General features: G+C 48.7%; 1 protein-coding gene across 7 annotated transcripts; it reads right to left on the bottom strand.

Annotated features, from left to right (window-relative positions):
* Positions 1 to 5,748: 5,748 nt before the first annotated feature.
* Positions 5,749 to 15,162, bottom strand: AZGP1 (alpha-2-glycoprotein 1, zinc-binding). 7 transcript variants are annotated; one of them, XM_070231667.1, is made up of 7 exons: positions 14,931 to 15,162; positions 13,552 to 13,821; positions 13,250 to 13,384; positions 11,600 to 12,538; positions 9,509 to 9,769; positions 6,948 to 7,223; positions 5,749 to 6,361 (listed from the first exon to the last, which is right to left on the bottom strand). In XM_070231667.1, exons 4-7 carry the CDS (start codon positions 11,673 to 11,675, stop codon positions 6,036 to 6,038), a joined length of 939 nt encoding a protein of 312 aa, XP_070087768.1. In that variant the 5' UTR covers positions 11,676 to 12,538; positions 13,250 to 13,384; positions 13,552 to 13,821; positions 14,931 to 15,162; the 3' UTR covers positions 5,749 to 6,035. The 7 variants fall into 7 exon arrangements, with proteins under 7 accessions (XP_070087768.1, XP_014585352.3, XP_023472586.2 ...); XM_014729866.3 differs by lacking the exon at positions 13,552 to 13,821 and having other exon boundaries at positions 14,931 to 15,146; XM_023616818.2 differs by lacking the exon at positions 13,552 to 13,821 and having other exon boundaries at positions 9,449 to 9,769; positions 14,931 to 15,138.
* Between the last annotated feature and the right edge of the window lie 1,019 nt (positions 15,163 to 16,181).

Genomic DNA, 16,181 nt, shown 5'->3' with positions numbered 1-16,181 from the left:
CACCCGCAGCGGAGCGCATGAACTTAACCACTCGGCCACGGGGCCAGCCCCTTGTTTATGCTTTTTGAGTCTTGCTTAGGAAATCCTTCCTATCCCCAAGGTTATAAAAATATTTTCCAGTAAGATATTTAAGAGTTTGATTTTCACATTAAAATGTTTAATCCAGAGCAATTTGGCCTTCACCTCATACTTTTCTTTTCTGTGTTTGCCTTAGAAGATTACATCTCAAATTCTTGAATTACCCAAAATTTTACCAATAAAGTCCTTTTTTGGGGGTGGGGCTGGGCTTAAGTTAGCCAGCTAGTACCTGTTGTTTGCCACCAAGGATGTTCTTGGACACAACTCTGCATCATGGTAGGTCCTGCCAAGTCAGGGACTTTGCCTGTCTTGTTCACCATTGTGCCCTCAGCCTTGGGCCTCACACGTGGTAAGTTTGAAGTAACAAGAAAGCATGGTAAATAGAAAACAGAAGATGAGGTGAGACAATTCAACAGTGTCAGTAATTGCAATGTATTTAGATAGGTTAATTCCAATATTAAAATACAGATGTTCAGGGGGCCGGCCCAGTGGTGCAGTGGTTAAGTTCGCATGTTCCACTTTGGCGGCCCAGGGTTTTCTGGTTTGGATCCCGGGTGCAGACACGGCACGACTTGGCAAGCCATGCTGTGGTAGGCGTCCCACATATAAAGTAGAGGGAGATGGGCATGGATGTTAACTCAGGGCTAATCTTCCTCAGCAAAAAGAGGAGGATTGGCAGCAGATGTTAGCTCAAGGCTAATCTTCCTCAAACAAAACAAAACAAAACCAAACCAGATGTTCAGGACTTAATTCTCCACTCCCCTGGATCCTTAAGAAGGCGCATTCTTACCCCAAAAAGCCTTTACAGTTTTGCAATGTGTAAACTAAGCATCAGCCCAGAGCAGAAAAGCTGCCAGGCAGAGTAGCAGGAGCCTGCAACAACAATGCTAAGGGATGAATTGTGTCTGCTCGCCCTCAAATTCATATGTCGAAGCCCCAACCTCCAGCCCGAAGCCCTCAGAATGTGACCATATGTAGAGAGAGGGCCTTTAAAGAGGTAATTAAGTTAAAATGAGGCCGTTAGGGTGGGCCCTGATCCAATATGACCGGTGTCCTTATAAGAAAAAGAAATTTGGACACACAAAGAGACACGAGGTATGTGCGTGTGCAGAGGGACCACCATGGGGAGAGGCAGCAAGAGGGCGGCCATCTGCAAGCCAAGGAGAGAGGCCTCGGGAGAAACCAACCCTGCCGACACCTTGATCTCGGATTTGCAGGCTCCAGAACTGCGAGAAATACATTTCTGTTGTTTAAGGTGCCCAGTCTGTGGTACTCTGTTACGGCATCCATTGCACGAGAACAAGGAACGCCGAGAGGCTGTGGGTCAGTTACCAGCGGCGTCTGCTACAGAGGGCTAGCTCATTTTGCCGGATTCTCAAGGGGGTGATGCTCTCCCAGAGTTAAAGGGTCACAGCAAAGGGATTTCATGACTCCTGGATGACACAGAGAGAAAGGCAGCAAATCTTCATCCCCACAGCTCCTGAGGCTGCTCACCCTGACTCATTTGCCCAGCAAGAAGAGAACCCACTAGAAGGCGGTGTGTGGGGTGGAGGCTGGTCTTTATGAACAGCCAGAGGGCTGCAACGTTAGGATGAGACGAATTGGGACAATAATTTCGTAAAGGAAAGCCAGAGAGGCCTTGAGCCGTCTGAGGCTAACCATGTGCTGTGTCCTGCGGAGTGATGATGAACTTGATTTCCTGGGGAGTGGAAAATAAAATAAAATGAAAGAAAACATAGTAAAGCAAAATGATGAAAGAAAGGGGCGGCACGTCTGGGGGAGGAGGTGTCTGGTGACGCCGTCTGGGAGTCTTTGTCTGGGAGTCTTTGCCCTTCTGCCTCCCCGGGCAGCGCGCAGGAGGAGCCTCTGTCAACCTGGCTTCAGGGACAAGTTCAGCTGGGTCTCTTCAGTTTGGGCCAACATGGGTTCCTTCCTCTCTCTGCCAGCTCTTAGTTTAAGAATGATCTATAGCAGTTATTGACCTCCCACGTGGAAAGCATTTCCACCTCCAGGAGCCCTCCTGCTTTCGCGGATATTAATCCAGCCACCTTGGCTTCACCAGATTCCACGGGAGGCAAAGGATATCTTGACGCTCAAGCGCAAGGAGATCCCTTCCAGGTGAGGATCGCCAGTCTGCACCTTTGCTTTTGGACCACGAGGGGGTGCTGTGAGCTACGCTGAAGCTGCCTCTGAAGGGCTTGGCAGGCGGGGCTGTTGAGGATGATCTTGTCAGAAAGGTTGCAGGCAGGGTCAGGCCAGGTAAGGAGAGGGTGCTACAAGTCGGGGGTAATTGGGAACTTAGCTTGCAGCTCGGGCTAGAGGGAGAGAAGACGGAGGTCTGAGCTGGAAGAGCGAGGAAGAGTGCAGAAAGGAGTAGCACGGATTGGATTGGAGGCTGATTCTGGGAGGAGCTACTGTGGGTTCCCAAGTGGTGACTGGGAGCCCTGGAAATGCTACTCCCGGTGGGTCACCTTGAAAACTCCTGCTCAGGTGGGAAGCAGGGAGCTTCTTTTTCTTTTAACAAGGTCAGGGTTCAGAATGTCCCAGTCTCTCTGAAGCCACATGGACCTCGAGTCCCTGAGGACTGGATGGTGGGGAGGTCAGCGGAGGACTGGAATGGATTATGCAATAAGGACCCACAGGACTTGGTGATGGATTGGGACTGGTGGGTAGGGAAAAGGGGAGCTGAGAACAACTTTTAGGGTCCTGGCTCAGAAGAGAAGTGTGGAGGCCTGTGTGTGATGTGACAGCCCTCGAAGGAGAGGGCCTCAAGAAGTGACTCAGATCAAAAACTTGGGGTTCAGATGTGAGTCATTCCTTTCCCCCACAGCTCAGATCCAACCTATCAGCAAACTCAGTGCTCGTTGGGATCCACAGCAAGTCCCGCAGGCTTGATCTCCAGAATGTATCCTAAAACTGGCTGCTTACTACCTTCCCCACTGCTACCACACTGGTCCAAGCCCTTCACTGGAACTCATATCTGGTTTCGCTGTTTCCATTCTTGTGTCACTGTTGTCAGTTCTTCACACAGCAGCCAAAGGGATGTTTTAAAAATCTAAGTCAAGTCGTATCACCATCTTGGTTAAAGTCCACCAAGAGTTGCCACTTGCAATAGAAACTCCTTCCCGAGGCTTACAAAGCCCTACATGATCTGGCTTCTACATGATCTGCCTTTTCAACATCTTCTCTCATGACTCTGCTCTCGTTTGTGATGCTCCAGCCCCACTGGTCTTTATTCTGTCTTTCAATCATCAAGATTGTTCCTGCCCCTGGGCACTTAGCATTTGCTGTGCCCTTTTCTCCAAATGCGTTTCTTCTAGATAGTCCCATCTTTGATTTCTTTATTTTTTCCCTTTCTTTTCACTTGGGAAGGAAGAAAAAAGAGAATAGGTGATAGGGTGGTCTGAGATTGCTTGTGACATCCTTAGATAGTGTGGAGACTGGCTTCACTCAAATGTCTTTCTTGAAATCTTCCCTGATATTTCTATCTGCGAGAAATCTCAGCATGGAAAGAGGATATGTTGACACTGGTGGTCACGGGAGTGGTCATGGGAGGAGGTAAGATTTGAGCTGGACCTTGACAGTAGGTATTGTTTCAATAAGCAGATTTGGGGGAATCTCCATGCAAGAAGGAGCTGTACCTACCTTATTCCACCAGGTCTCCAGTGCTTATTATAGTACCGAGCAGAAAATAGACACTCAATATATAATTCTTGAGTGAATTCACCGATAAATGAGCAAAAGAAGTAGAAAATACTAAATGTGTCTGATGAACAATAAGGTCTGTTTGGCTAGAACAGCAAGTTCTAGCTGGGAAAAAGGATGGAACAAGCAGCATTCAGCCATATTGAAGAGGATTGTTTAACAGAGAATGTGTTTAAGTGCTATATCAGGTTGGTGTCTCCTGCCTAGTTCAGAGCGCTCCATCCCTCCCGTCTAGCTGGTGAGCGATCGCCAGAGGAATGCTCCAGAGAGACCAGCTAGTACTAAGGGACTGAGGAATTAAGAAGAAGATAATTTGTGGAAACGAGGCCCTCCTGGGGTGGGGCATCCTCAAGTTGCGCTTGAAGTCTGTCCTGCCTGGAGGAGAATCTGTTGGTGTTCTTTGTTGGGTGGGCAGGAAGTGACTGTGGAAGGACCCACATTTGCTTCTCCTGACTCCTTATCCTCCCTGGTGTGACCAGTTGATGCCCATGGCCCAGCCCCCTGCTCAGGTCACCTGAGGCCCTTGTGGCCCTCCGCTCTCAGCTGTCTCTCACCCAACTGGTCTGGAACAATCCTTTTACCTTTTCTTGACAAGCTGTCTTAGGCCTTCACACTTGCTCTGGAAACCGGATCCCTCCAGGACGTTTCTCTGGGTGTCCAAGTGGCTCTGTGCCCCTCGCCTCCTCCCCCACACCTGGCCAGGGTGGGTCTTCTGGGGGTTTTTCTCCTCCTCTACCCCCACCCTATCTGTCCTGTCATTGGTGGGTGGGATTGCACATTCCAGTCTGCCTTAGCTCTGCCTGTTCATGTAGCCCTTAGGTTTCCTCATTGATCTGAAACTTTTCTCCTGTCATGCATTTTTCTTATTTGTTCCAAGTGTCATAACGTATGAAATACCAGTCACCACATTGTTCCCTCTTGACTGTTTGGATTTTCTTCCCTGCAGCCCTTCTACAGGGGGTTTAGACAGAACTTTTTTGCCCCAGAGGAGAGGAATGCGGATTTCATATAGACTAGAGAAGCTATTTCTCAGCTTTGATTTTCAAATTGGCTCAAAATAATAATAATAGAAAAAGGAATAGCTTTTTGGGGCTGGCCTGGTGGCGTAGTGGTTAAGTTCTTGTGCTCCGCTTTGGCGGCCTGGGGTTCGCAGGTTTGGATCCTGGGTGCAGACCTACACACTGCTCATCAAGCCATGCTGAGATGGCATCCCACATACAAAGCAGAGGAAGATTGGCAACAGACGTTAGCTCAAGGCTGATCTTCCTCACCAAAAAAAAAAAAAAAAAGTGTAGACTTTAATTCAGGCTATCAAGAAAGACAAGAGAGTCAGCTCAGAATTCTGAAGGCTGGGAATGATTTCCTTAAGGAGCTCTGCTTGGAGGGTTGACTTTGGAGGCTGAGGATGGGGTGTCCTTGAAGGAAGGTCTTGTCACACAGGAAAGAAAAAACAGTCATAGGTAGGCGAGCTTAATGAAAAGGTCAGGTGTGAGAGTTCTGCTCTGTCTTTGAGGTTTAAATCTAAGTTAGAAAAAAAATGTGTTTTTCTATGAATGTTATACAAACACACTCAAATGAAATTGGAGGGAGTCCAGGAATATCAGCTTCCTGCTTCCCTGGGAGTGTGTCCTTGAGACACGAGCCTCTCAAATGAGCGTGGTGCGTGGCCCCAAGGGCCAACATGGTGTGCAAAGGGGGAAATTGTTGGAGTAGATGGTGGTGTCTCACAGGGAGCAAGGGAGTGCTGGAGAAACTGAGGTACAGAGGAGGATTGGGTTTGTGTTGAAGAGGCCACAGAGTTCTGCAACCTCACAAGCAGAGGGGACGTCAGCAGCGGGCTCCTGAGCAACGCCCGAGAGACCAGGTGGTCCACACCACGAGACGGTAGACATCCTAGGTCAAGATGCCTAGTGAACATTGCTTCAAGTGGATGCCCAGAATTTCAGATGAATCAAATACTCAGGGGACGGGACAAAGGATAAAATCTATTCACACTTCTACAGCATTTCATGGTTTACAGATACATTTCTATCCTGGGTGCTGGGCCAGACGATTATTACTGATCTGATCCTACAGATTCGATGATGGGGTTTTGCTGGGCGGTTTGGCGGTGAATCAGCTCCGTGCCCGGCATTCAAGTCTTCCGTCTCCAGATCCACCACCTGTCGTCTGGAACTGTTCCCTGGGCCCCGCTGATGACGCTGACAGTGATTGTTAGAGTTCAGATCTCTCGTGTCCTGCAGAAAGGCTAACTACTGGGCTCGAGTCCCCAAGCCACCTTTAACCTCTGCTTCCTGCCTCTCATCCCACAGCACAGAGAGGGGCTGAGCCAGGCTACTGTGCTCCACGTGGCAGGAGTAGGGGGCTCTGTCCTGAGGGGGGACTCCCACCACCACCCAGGACAGGTAAGTGCCATTTCCACTGGGAAGAATGTCTCCCCCTGACTCAGTCTCCTGCGCATCGCTGGCCCGGGTCCAGTGCAGACCAATTCTTCGTGGGTAGAAGTCATAGGCCAGGCACTTGAGTGTCCTCTCTTTTCCTGGGGCCACGTGGCTGGTGACTGACACAGAGGGAGGATCTGTGGAGGGACGGAGCATGGGTACTGAGGGCCTGAAGCAGACATCTGCCTGCTCATGTCGCCCCCACCCCGGATGTCAGTGATCTTAGAGCTTCCCCTGAGCCATGCCTGTTGGGTCACGGGGTGTCCGTGGCTGCTCTCTTGCCCCAGCGCCTCCTCCACTTACTGACTTTTGATGGCAAGAAATTGTGATTGCCCACATACAACTTTCTGTTTTTTCCCAAACCTCTGAGTGAGCTTGGTGGCTCCCTTCTCCCCCATTGTCAGCCCTGCCCCTTAGTTCTGCCTGCCACTCTGTCCATCAGATCCTTCCCAGCTCTGTCCCACAAGACCCTCTTTCTTGCTACTTCTCGAACTAAAGTCTCAGCTTGTGACAATCAGTCTTGTCACACTTGCTCATTTTCATCCTTCCAGCACAGACATTTCACACGCCTGCCTGCTCTCCACAGTCCAGCCAGGAGGCATCATCATAGAGACAAACCACTGTGGGATTCTCCTGAGCTGTTCCCCTGAGCTCCCAGCCTGTGACCACCTCAGTCTGTCTCAGCTCAGTGCAGGGGAGCAGGACCGAGGAAGCGGCGGGTACCTTGTCGGTCCAGGTAGATCCTGCCGTCTTGCAGGTACCTCCGCAGCATCCCCGGGCACTCCTCCTCCAGGTAGGCCTTGGCCCGCTGCACATAGACTTCTTCTGCCTCCCACTTCTGCTTGGTGTCCCGAGCTGCTGGGTCCAGGGCGACCCAGGCTGGGATTTCTTTGTTGAATTCGATGAAGTCCCGTCCATCGTAGGCGTACCTCCAGAAGGCTCCGCTGCTTTGGTTATTCTGGAGCTCACAACCAAACAGTCCCTGAAAGGTGTGAGACCCTGCATCCCCCCCAGCCCCCCAGGAGTCAGTCAGCCTGGCATCAATCCAGTCGTAATAACTCTTACTCCTACACAGTTTGCAACCCAATAGGAAGAAAGGTTTTTGAAATCTAAGCATGCCATCCCTTTATCTTGACAAATGGGTTATTGCCAGACGTTACAGCAGACAGAGAGAGGGAAATTTGGTTTGGTTTGGTGTTTTAGGCCAGTCTGAGATGAGCTGCATTCTTCCCAGCCAGGGAATTTCAGAGAGCTACAGACTGTAGCCCGGCTTGCCAGCACCTCTGCATCATCTCATTTAATGAATTTTGTTCAAATATGCTGTGAGTTCTTAGGAACCTCACGCAGCCATGCTGAAGTGCATTTCCAAGTTAAATAGAAATTATTTGTAGTTTTATATAGATTACGAAATCCCTCCTTTGTTTTCACTTCTAAGTGGAGTTGATGTCACCACTTGAGTAAACATAGCTTGATCACTTGTTCCCTCTTTTCCGGTGTTTGATATCTTTAATAAAAATCTCTAAAGCGCCATCTCCCCTCCCCATTAGCAACAGCTCTTGGAAATGGGCCTCCTCAGGGAAAGGGGACATGACCTCTCCATTTCGATTATAAAAGTAGGTGTTTACCGAATACTGATTAGTGCTATTGGCACAGGCTCTGATCTCAAGCTGTCTGGGCTCAAATCCCAGATCTCTCCCCACCCCCGCCTGGCTTGTTGCATGAAGTTGGGCCATTAACTTCTCTGTGCCTCAATTTTTTCATCTCTGAAATGGCATTGGCAATAGTACTATTTTAGAGGGTTATTGTGAGCGTTGCACATGTTAATACATGTGCTGGCACATAGTAATTGCTCACTAAATATGAGGTGCTATTATTTTCTAATACCTGGTGTTAGTCTCTTTATCCTCTTTACTCATAGTTACTCACTTCAACATTTCTATTCCAACCAATCACAATGTCTCCCAGTGTCCTCCCCGGCCTTACCCTCTCCTATTTCTGACACACAAACCAGGGCGTTTTCCTTACCAGGGCTTCTCATTCCACATCTTTCAGTTTTGCATAACTCTTGCCTCCTTTTGGAAACTTTCAGATTCTGTGTAGCTTCTTGGGCATTTTTGTACTCAAAAACCCATCTTTTTTTTTTTTTTTGGAGGAAGGTTAGCCCTGAGCTAACGTCTGCCATCAATCCTCCTCTTTTTGCTGAGGAAGATTGGCCCTGAGCTAACATCCGTGCCCATCTTCCTCTACTGTATATGTGAGATGCCGGCCACAGCATGGCTTGATAAGCAGTGCGAGGTCCACGCCTGGGATCCAAACCTGTGAACCCTGGGCCGCTGAAGCAGAGCATGTTAACCACTCTGCCACCATGCAGGCCCCCTCAAGAAACCCATCTTTTGACACTCACCCTCGAGGGTAGGCAGTGGGGGTCGGCAGTGTGGTTCAGGAGAAAGAGTGTTGGGCTGAGAGACACAAGAACTAGTCTCTGTGCTATGCTCTGATCAGCTCCTCACACCACATGTCCAGTTGACCCCTCTTGAGTTTGCTCCTTATGGACAAGAGGGTGTTTAGGATTCCATGTAACTTTAACCATCGTGGTCCTGAATTCAGTCATTCCCGAGCTCTCCGTATGGGTCATGGTCTGTGCTAGGTACTTCCTCTCAATCACTCAGCAAATTTCATTTGAGCAAGTATTATTGGCTGTCCTAGATGATGGGGCTACAGGGGAGATTAAGACAGATTATGTCCCAGCCTTCAGGGAATTTTCATAAACAAGTTTTATGAAATCGCTTGAAGGCGAGTCTCAATGCTCCAAGTTTTGCAGATTCAGACCAGATAATTAAGAAACATGTTCACTGTGAAACAGCTAGTGACTGGCAGAACCACCACATGAACCCAGGTCAGAGTGACCCCAAGGCTGGCTCACTCTCTACCCAACATCCGTGGGCAAGGGTGAGTCTGACACCTTCTAAAGTGGGATCAGCCTCAGACGGGCGGGGGTGTGGAGCTGAGAGGTCAGATGTGCCTGGATAAGCGCTGGCTCTGCCATCACTTCCTGTGTGAGTTGAGTCCTGGGAGTGAGGATGGGAGATGTGATGGGGAAGGAGAAAAGCAGATGTGTTGTGGGGTGGGGGAGATACAGAAATGTCTGTGTATTTCTACTTGTGCTTCCCGTTCCTCCTTTGGGATTGGGATTATTTCCATCCTGCTGACCCTTTTCTACTCACAATTGCAGGGCTGCCTCTTGAGCTGAGACCCTCCACCCCAGCAGTCCGTCGTCCACTGACCTTCTCTGTCCTTGTAATAGTCCATGATGTCTTCCAGGGTCACCATGAAGATGTCCTCCCTGGCCTTCTGAAGTTCACTCTCCTTCTCCCAGTCCTCCATCCCTTCCACCTGGCTCCACGGGCCCAAGGGCTCAGCCTTCCTGCCCTCACTGTCGTAGCGGAAGAAGGCCTGGTCATTGAGGTAGGCGATGGCCTGAAACCTGGGGAAACCCTTAGCGGGCTTGGACAGCCCAGTGTAGAGGAAGCTCAGAGAGTAAGGCCCTGCAAAAGAGAAGACTTTGAGGTGTGGGGGCCAACGTGAGACAGCAGAGGGCCAGGGAGGGAGACCTGGTCCTTGGGCCTCCTCCTCCCCAGCTCTCTTCACTCTGCTGTCAGCCTCACACCACTGGAGGCTCGCTCGAGCAAAAGGGCTCTACGTCTTTTCTGGGATGACATTTCGGAGACCCTTCTGTGTCTTGTTTCCTTTTCTTGGCACACAAGAACATAATATTTCTCAGCCCCCTTGTAGGTATGTTGGGACCATGTGACTGAGTTCTGTCAAAAGGGAAGTGATGTCTTTCTTCTGGTCTGAGGACTGATGAGCTGGTTTGCCCCATCTGTCTCTCTTCCCTTTAGGCGATGACTGTGGAGGCCCCAGGATGAGACAGGAGAGTCTCAAGATGCGAACAGCTGGATCCCTGTGTCACCCCATGGAGGAGAGGAAAGTTGACTGAACTGTAGTCAGCTTTGTATGAGCAGGAAAGAAACCTCTGTAGGGTTAAGCCACTAAAAACTTTACTACTGAAGCATAGCCTAGTCGAACCTGACAAATACATATAGTTAGAAAGTGCTGAAAGGAGAATTTACTGGAAAACTCGGGAAATGACCCAGAATGGATCAGCACAGGTTAAGACCAGGATCGATCTCAGAATTCCCAGGCCTGTACCTTGCATTTTGGTGGAAGGCAGGGACTGGTGGGGGGCGGGGGGGACATTTCCATAATTAATTCATGATATGACTTACCTGAGTGTTAATAATCTTAGAGATCATATGGCAGATTCCTAGTTCAAGTACTGAAATTATTCTTGCTAATTGGTTTTTAAATGTGACTGACATTTAACTCAGCAGAATGTCAGTAAAGCTGATTACCCTCCATAATGTGGGTGGGCCTCATCTGATCAGTTGAAGTCCATAAGAGAAAAGACTGAGGTGCCCCAAAGAAGAAGGAATTTGGCCTCCAGACTGCCTTCGGACTCAAGACTGTTACATCAGCTCTTCTCTGGGTCTCCAGCCTGCTGACCTACTCTGCAGATTTTGGGCTGGCCAGCTGCCACAACTGTGTGAGCCAATTCTCTAAAATAAATCTCTTTTTATCTGCATATACATCCTATTAGTTCTGTTTCTCTGGAGAACCCTGACTAACACAGATTTTGGTGTAGGAGGTGATAACATTCTAAACGTCATTAATTGTTATAAAATACATATTCTGCTCGTTTATAAATATAACGAATTTTACACTTGTACAGTTTGGCTTACATTTCTTCTTCTTGAAATTTTGCATGTCAAAAAAACAGCCTCATTCCCCCATCCTAGAACTGACGCTGGTTCTTCCCAAGCTCCAGCTGGCTCCTTTCACAATCACTCACCTTCCAGGCCCACTGGAGTAGTGTCTGACTGTGGGGTGAGGTCCTTCCAGAACCATCCCTCCAGTTAAGCTGCCTTCACACCTGCCCCTTGAGGTTGTTCCCTCTTTCCCTGAGAGTCAGACAGGTACATCCAGCCGTTGGAAGGAGGGGAGGAACAAGAGGTTCCACCTGTGTGGCTCCTGCTCTGTCCTGGTGGATGACCCTGGGCAGGTCATTTATCCTCTCTGGGTCTTAAATGAAGAGTTTTCGGTTCCGATTCTTTAAGGTCTTATTTTGCATGAGTCCACAGGCTCCCTGAATGCTTCTAGAAGGGGGTGAGCTGAGTTGGTTGACAGCCTTGGACGCCCACTCCCGCAGTACACTTGGGAATCGCAGCTGCCTCGGGCACCATTCTCCCAGCCCACCTATCCTGTTCCTTATCTCCCCTCCATTCTTCTCCATAGCCACTCCTGGCTTCCCCACTCACCAGTGTGAGTCTCCTGGGAGACGGCAGGACCCAGAAGGAGCAGCAGAGGCAGCAGGACAGGCACCATTGTGCTCATAGTGGCTGTCTGGAAGGTTCTGGGCTTCCCTGGATCCTGGAGCTCGGAGCAGGCTACTTAGAAAGAAAGCCAGGTGTAGTTATGGGAATGGCTGGGCTTTGAGCCCAGCCCAAGGGAGGTGAATCCACAGCCCAATGAGAGTGTCAGGATGGGCTCCTCCCCTGACAGTGAGAGAAAAAGATGCACCAGCCAGGCTGGGCAGAAGCTGTGCTCAGTGAGTCTATGGACAGTCTCCAAACTGAGAACCGAGATAGCTGATCTAGGGACAGGGACTCTGTATCCCCGGGTGAAAGAATGCCAGTGGGCTGGGGGTGTATGTGGCAAGTGGCAGGTGCCTGAGATGTGTGTCACCCTTCCAGTCTATTATGATGTTCCCACCCTGGGGTCAGTAGGGGGATTTGGCTGTTGTCAGACCAGGCTTCACTCCCCTCCTCTGGAAGACCTCTCAACATGTCCAGAGCCTGGGTCTGCCTGGGTAGACCCCAGTTAAGGTGTGACCCTCACTCTCCCACACCCCATCCCACCAGAGTGCTGTCTGGAGGACATTCACATGTCTGTCTCCCTCTCTTTCGATGCTTGGGGAATCCAGGCCTTTCCATCATGGAAGCAGAAACAGCCAGGATCCCCTTTTCACAGCATCTCTTGCAGCAGACCAAGTGTGCGTGGCTTGGGCTCAGTGAGGCAGATGCTCGTGCCCTAGACACAGGGTCAGGTGTCAGTGAAGCAAAGAAGAGGGCATCATGGACAGCCCTGTCTGGTTGTCTCAGCAACTCCTGGGGGCAGCAGGGCAGCAGTAGCCATGAGGGGGAGGTCCAGCGTCCAGTGGGTGGTGTCATCGGTCCACGAGGTGGCATCCGGTGTCCCTGTTGATGGTAGCACGTGTTTACAGAACTGGTCCCGTCTCGTGATTTTGCCTGTTCTTCTCCTGTCTCTACATTGATTCTGAGAGCCGACCCATAAATACGTTTATTTTCTGCTCAAAGTCAGAATTGGATTCTGTTTCTAGCAAGTAATGATTCTGATGGATACAAAATTGGTGCAAGGATTGTTTTCAGGCAACACTCGCTCAGGGGAACGGAGAGAGGGGAACTGGGACCGGTTATGGGGCCAGATCGGGGCTGAAGGCAGCAGAAATACAGTCGTCTTGGGGATGTCCTTAGTGTGGAACGCAGTGGAGGGTGAAACAAGTGACTGTGTTATCTCTTGTGGTTGACTAGAACGAACTGTTCATCGAAGGCAAAATTTTAGGTCCCAATACTGTTGCACAGCATGAAGGACTTGAGGAATTCAAAGATAAAGTCTGGGAAGGTTGAGTCCAAAAGTGCTGAAAAGCTTAACGAAAAAGAGAATAAACGCAAAAGCAGAAATTATTGACTCAAGGCACAGTCTGAAAATCAGGCAATTTCTGAGATAGCGGGGAAAGACTCTTTTGTCTTTTGCAGTTACAAGGATGAAACAGGCAAAAACCTATTAACGCCTAATGGTTAACACCTAACAAAAAAAAATTAGGTTTCATAACTTAATTACAAAAACCTAATAAATCTGATACCCAAGAGTTATCAAGACATTCCTACCAATTTTGTACGATTAGTACTGACGGTGAGTGCCAAGAAGAGCTTCATCGGAGAAGGAACTAAAATCTGGAATGGCAGCAGGAGTGGCTTCATGAGAGATATGGTTGAGCAGGACATGGAACAGGGAGAGAATTCCTGTTGGCAGATGGGGGCAAATTTCATAAAGACAGAGATGGTATCTGTCACGTTCATCTTTCTGTCCCTGGGTCTTAGCCCAGTGTCTGGTACAAAGAAGACAACCAGTAAACACAAAAATAGATCAATGGATAAAGGAGCAAAGACAAAAAGAGATGTTACCACACCTATTTAAAGGTCATTGAGGCCACTTTGGTGGAAACAGAGCTGATGAAGAAGGTGGAGGGGTTGGGCAGGCGGGGTGATAAATTCAAATGGGAGGTTGGAGTCAGATTCTGGAGCTCCCCGATCCAGTGAGCATCCAGTGTCGATCCAATGAGCGTCCAATGTCAGTCCATGAATGAGGCACATCCTGCTGTCGTCTCTCTTCCCTCACAGCCTGCCTTCTCTGCATACCCCATCCCTCTAGGTCAGCAGCTCTTTTTTTTTCCTTTTGACTGGAAAATCAGTTTTTATTAAAGATCTAGCCTCACATTGTAGGTGACTAGTTTGCTTGGAAAGATGGTCCTGGGAAATATCACAAACTCCTTTCACGTAAAAAATAAGCAACACGACATATTAGGTCAGCCTCCATTTGAATTTAGATCTTGAAAGGCAAATTAGCTAGAAACTTCGACTTTGATGACCAGATATCGAGGCTAATGTTATGTTGTTCTAGAATTTGATATATGCATAACAAGACTAAATTAAAATTTTGTCTTCCTATTAGTAAAGGTACATATCTAATTTCTAATCCTAGACATACTAAAAGAATCTCAAAGGTTGACCAAACATACATTTTTATAGGTCAGCAGTTCTTAACGTTTTGTGCCATTTACTCTCTTACCAGTTATTCTCAAGATATATATATATATATATATTTTGGTGAGGAAGATTGGTGCTGAGCTAACATCTGTTGCCAATATTTCTCATTTTGCTTGAGGAAGATTATCCCTGAACTAACATCTGTGCCAGTCTTCCTCCATTTTGTACGTGGGTCTCTGCCACAGCATGGCTTGAGGAGTGGTGAGTAGGTCCATACCTGGAATCCAAACCCATGAACCCTGGGCTGCCAAAGTGGAGCACCTGAGTTTAACCAATATGCCACCAGGCTGGCCTCTCAAGATAATTTTTAATGCATAAAACAAAGCATATAGAATACAGAGGAAGCTAGTTACATGGAAACACAAGTTGTTCTGTGCAGCCTCGGGGGCTGATGGGCTGTTTGCAGAGGAGTCTCCCAGGTACAGAACAACATGCTATTCTAAAGTGACTGAGGAATTGTTAAGAAGGAGACAATTTGTGGAAACGAGGCCCTCCTGGGGTGGGACATCCTCAAACTGCACTTGAAGTCGGTCCTGCCTGCAGGAGAATCTGTTGGTGTTCTTTGTTGAGCGGGCAGGAGGTGAACGTGGAAGGACCCACATTTGCTTCTCTGGACCCCCATCCTCCCTGGTGTGCTCAATCGATGCCCATAGCCCAGCCCCACCCTCAGGTCGCCTGAGGCCCTTGTGACCCTCCCCTCTCAGCTGTCTTTCACCCAACTGGTCAGGAACAATCTTTTTACCTTTCCTTGGTAAGCTGTCTTAGGCCTTCGCACTTGCTCTGAAATCAGAATCCTTCCAGGAAGCTTGTCTGGGTGTCTAAGTGGCCCTGTGCCCCTCTCCTCCTGCCCCACGCCTGGCCAGGACTGGGTCTTCTGGGGTTTCTCCCTCCTCCACCCCTGCCCCATCTCTCCTGTCCTAGTGGGGCCGGATCTCACATTCCAGTCTGCCTTAGCTCTGCCTGTTCATGTGAACTTTGAGTTTCCTCATTGATCTGAAACTTTTCTCCTGTCACGTGTTTTTCTTTATTTGTTCAAAAGATCAGAAGTTGCTTTCAAATATCAATAGCTGGGTTATTTCCTTCTGCGTTGTTTGTTTTTTCTTCCATGACTAAATATCAAAGACAGCATTTCCGCATATTGCTCACTCATCACGGTATAAGAAAAAAATACTAATGTGAGACAGAACTAAAGGACAACAGAACTTATCTAGAACAGTTTCTCCCTGAGGCTCTCGGGACAAGGACAGAATCCAAAATTAGGCTCCTTCCTTGAGTCTCAGGAGTGGGCTGGCAATGTCCTTCCCTGTCTCTATCCTTGTCCTGAACCTAGAGCTTTTGGGAGTACTTTTAATGGGTTAGGTAGGATTCTGAGGAACACCATTCCATACCTCTAAGCCCTCCTCTTTCTCTTCCACTGGGTCATCCATCCTCTCATATCCCCTCTCCTCAAGGTTCCTTGTTCCTTCTCTTGCTCAGTGCTGGAGAGTAGAACATAAGAAGCAGTGAAGACTTAGTTCAGGTAGCAGGCAATCCCTCAGAGCATCTCAGGGCACTTCTCCTCCAGGTGAGCCTCAGCCACCTCACTGAGGTGCTCCCTGCTTCCCACCTCTGATTGGTGTCCAGGGCTGCAGGGCCCAAGGGGACTCAGGCTGGGATTTCTCTGTTGAATTTGGCGAATCTGTCCACTGTAGGCATACCTCCAGAACGCTACCCTGCTTTGTTTTGTGTTTTCACTCCAGAGCTCTCAATGTTCCCGGGAAGGCGTGGGACCCTGAAGGTCTGGCCTCCCGGACCCCACATATAGTCAGTCTGTTGGTCTGGCTTCATGTCCTGCCTCATTCATAGCATCATCTCCATCTCTGTTTTTTAAAAAATTTTAATGTTTCATATTCATTATTTATTTTATCCTGTAAGTTTATAAAAGCAGTTGAGGCTTGAGTCAAATATTTTGTTTTAAATAAACTTCCACAGTGTTACTTCCAATTGAAGGAAC

Source organism: Equus caballus, chromosome 13 (genome assembly GCF_041296265.1).
Source record: "Equus caballus isolate H_3958 breed thoroughbred chromosome 13, TB-T2T, whole genome shotgun sequence".
NCBI lineage: Eukaryota > Metazoa > Chordata > Mammalia > Perissodactyla > Equidae > Equus > Equus caballus.
This window is presented reverse-complemented; position numbering and strand designations above follow the sequence as displayed.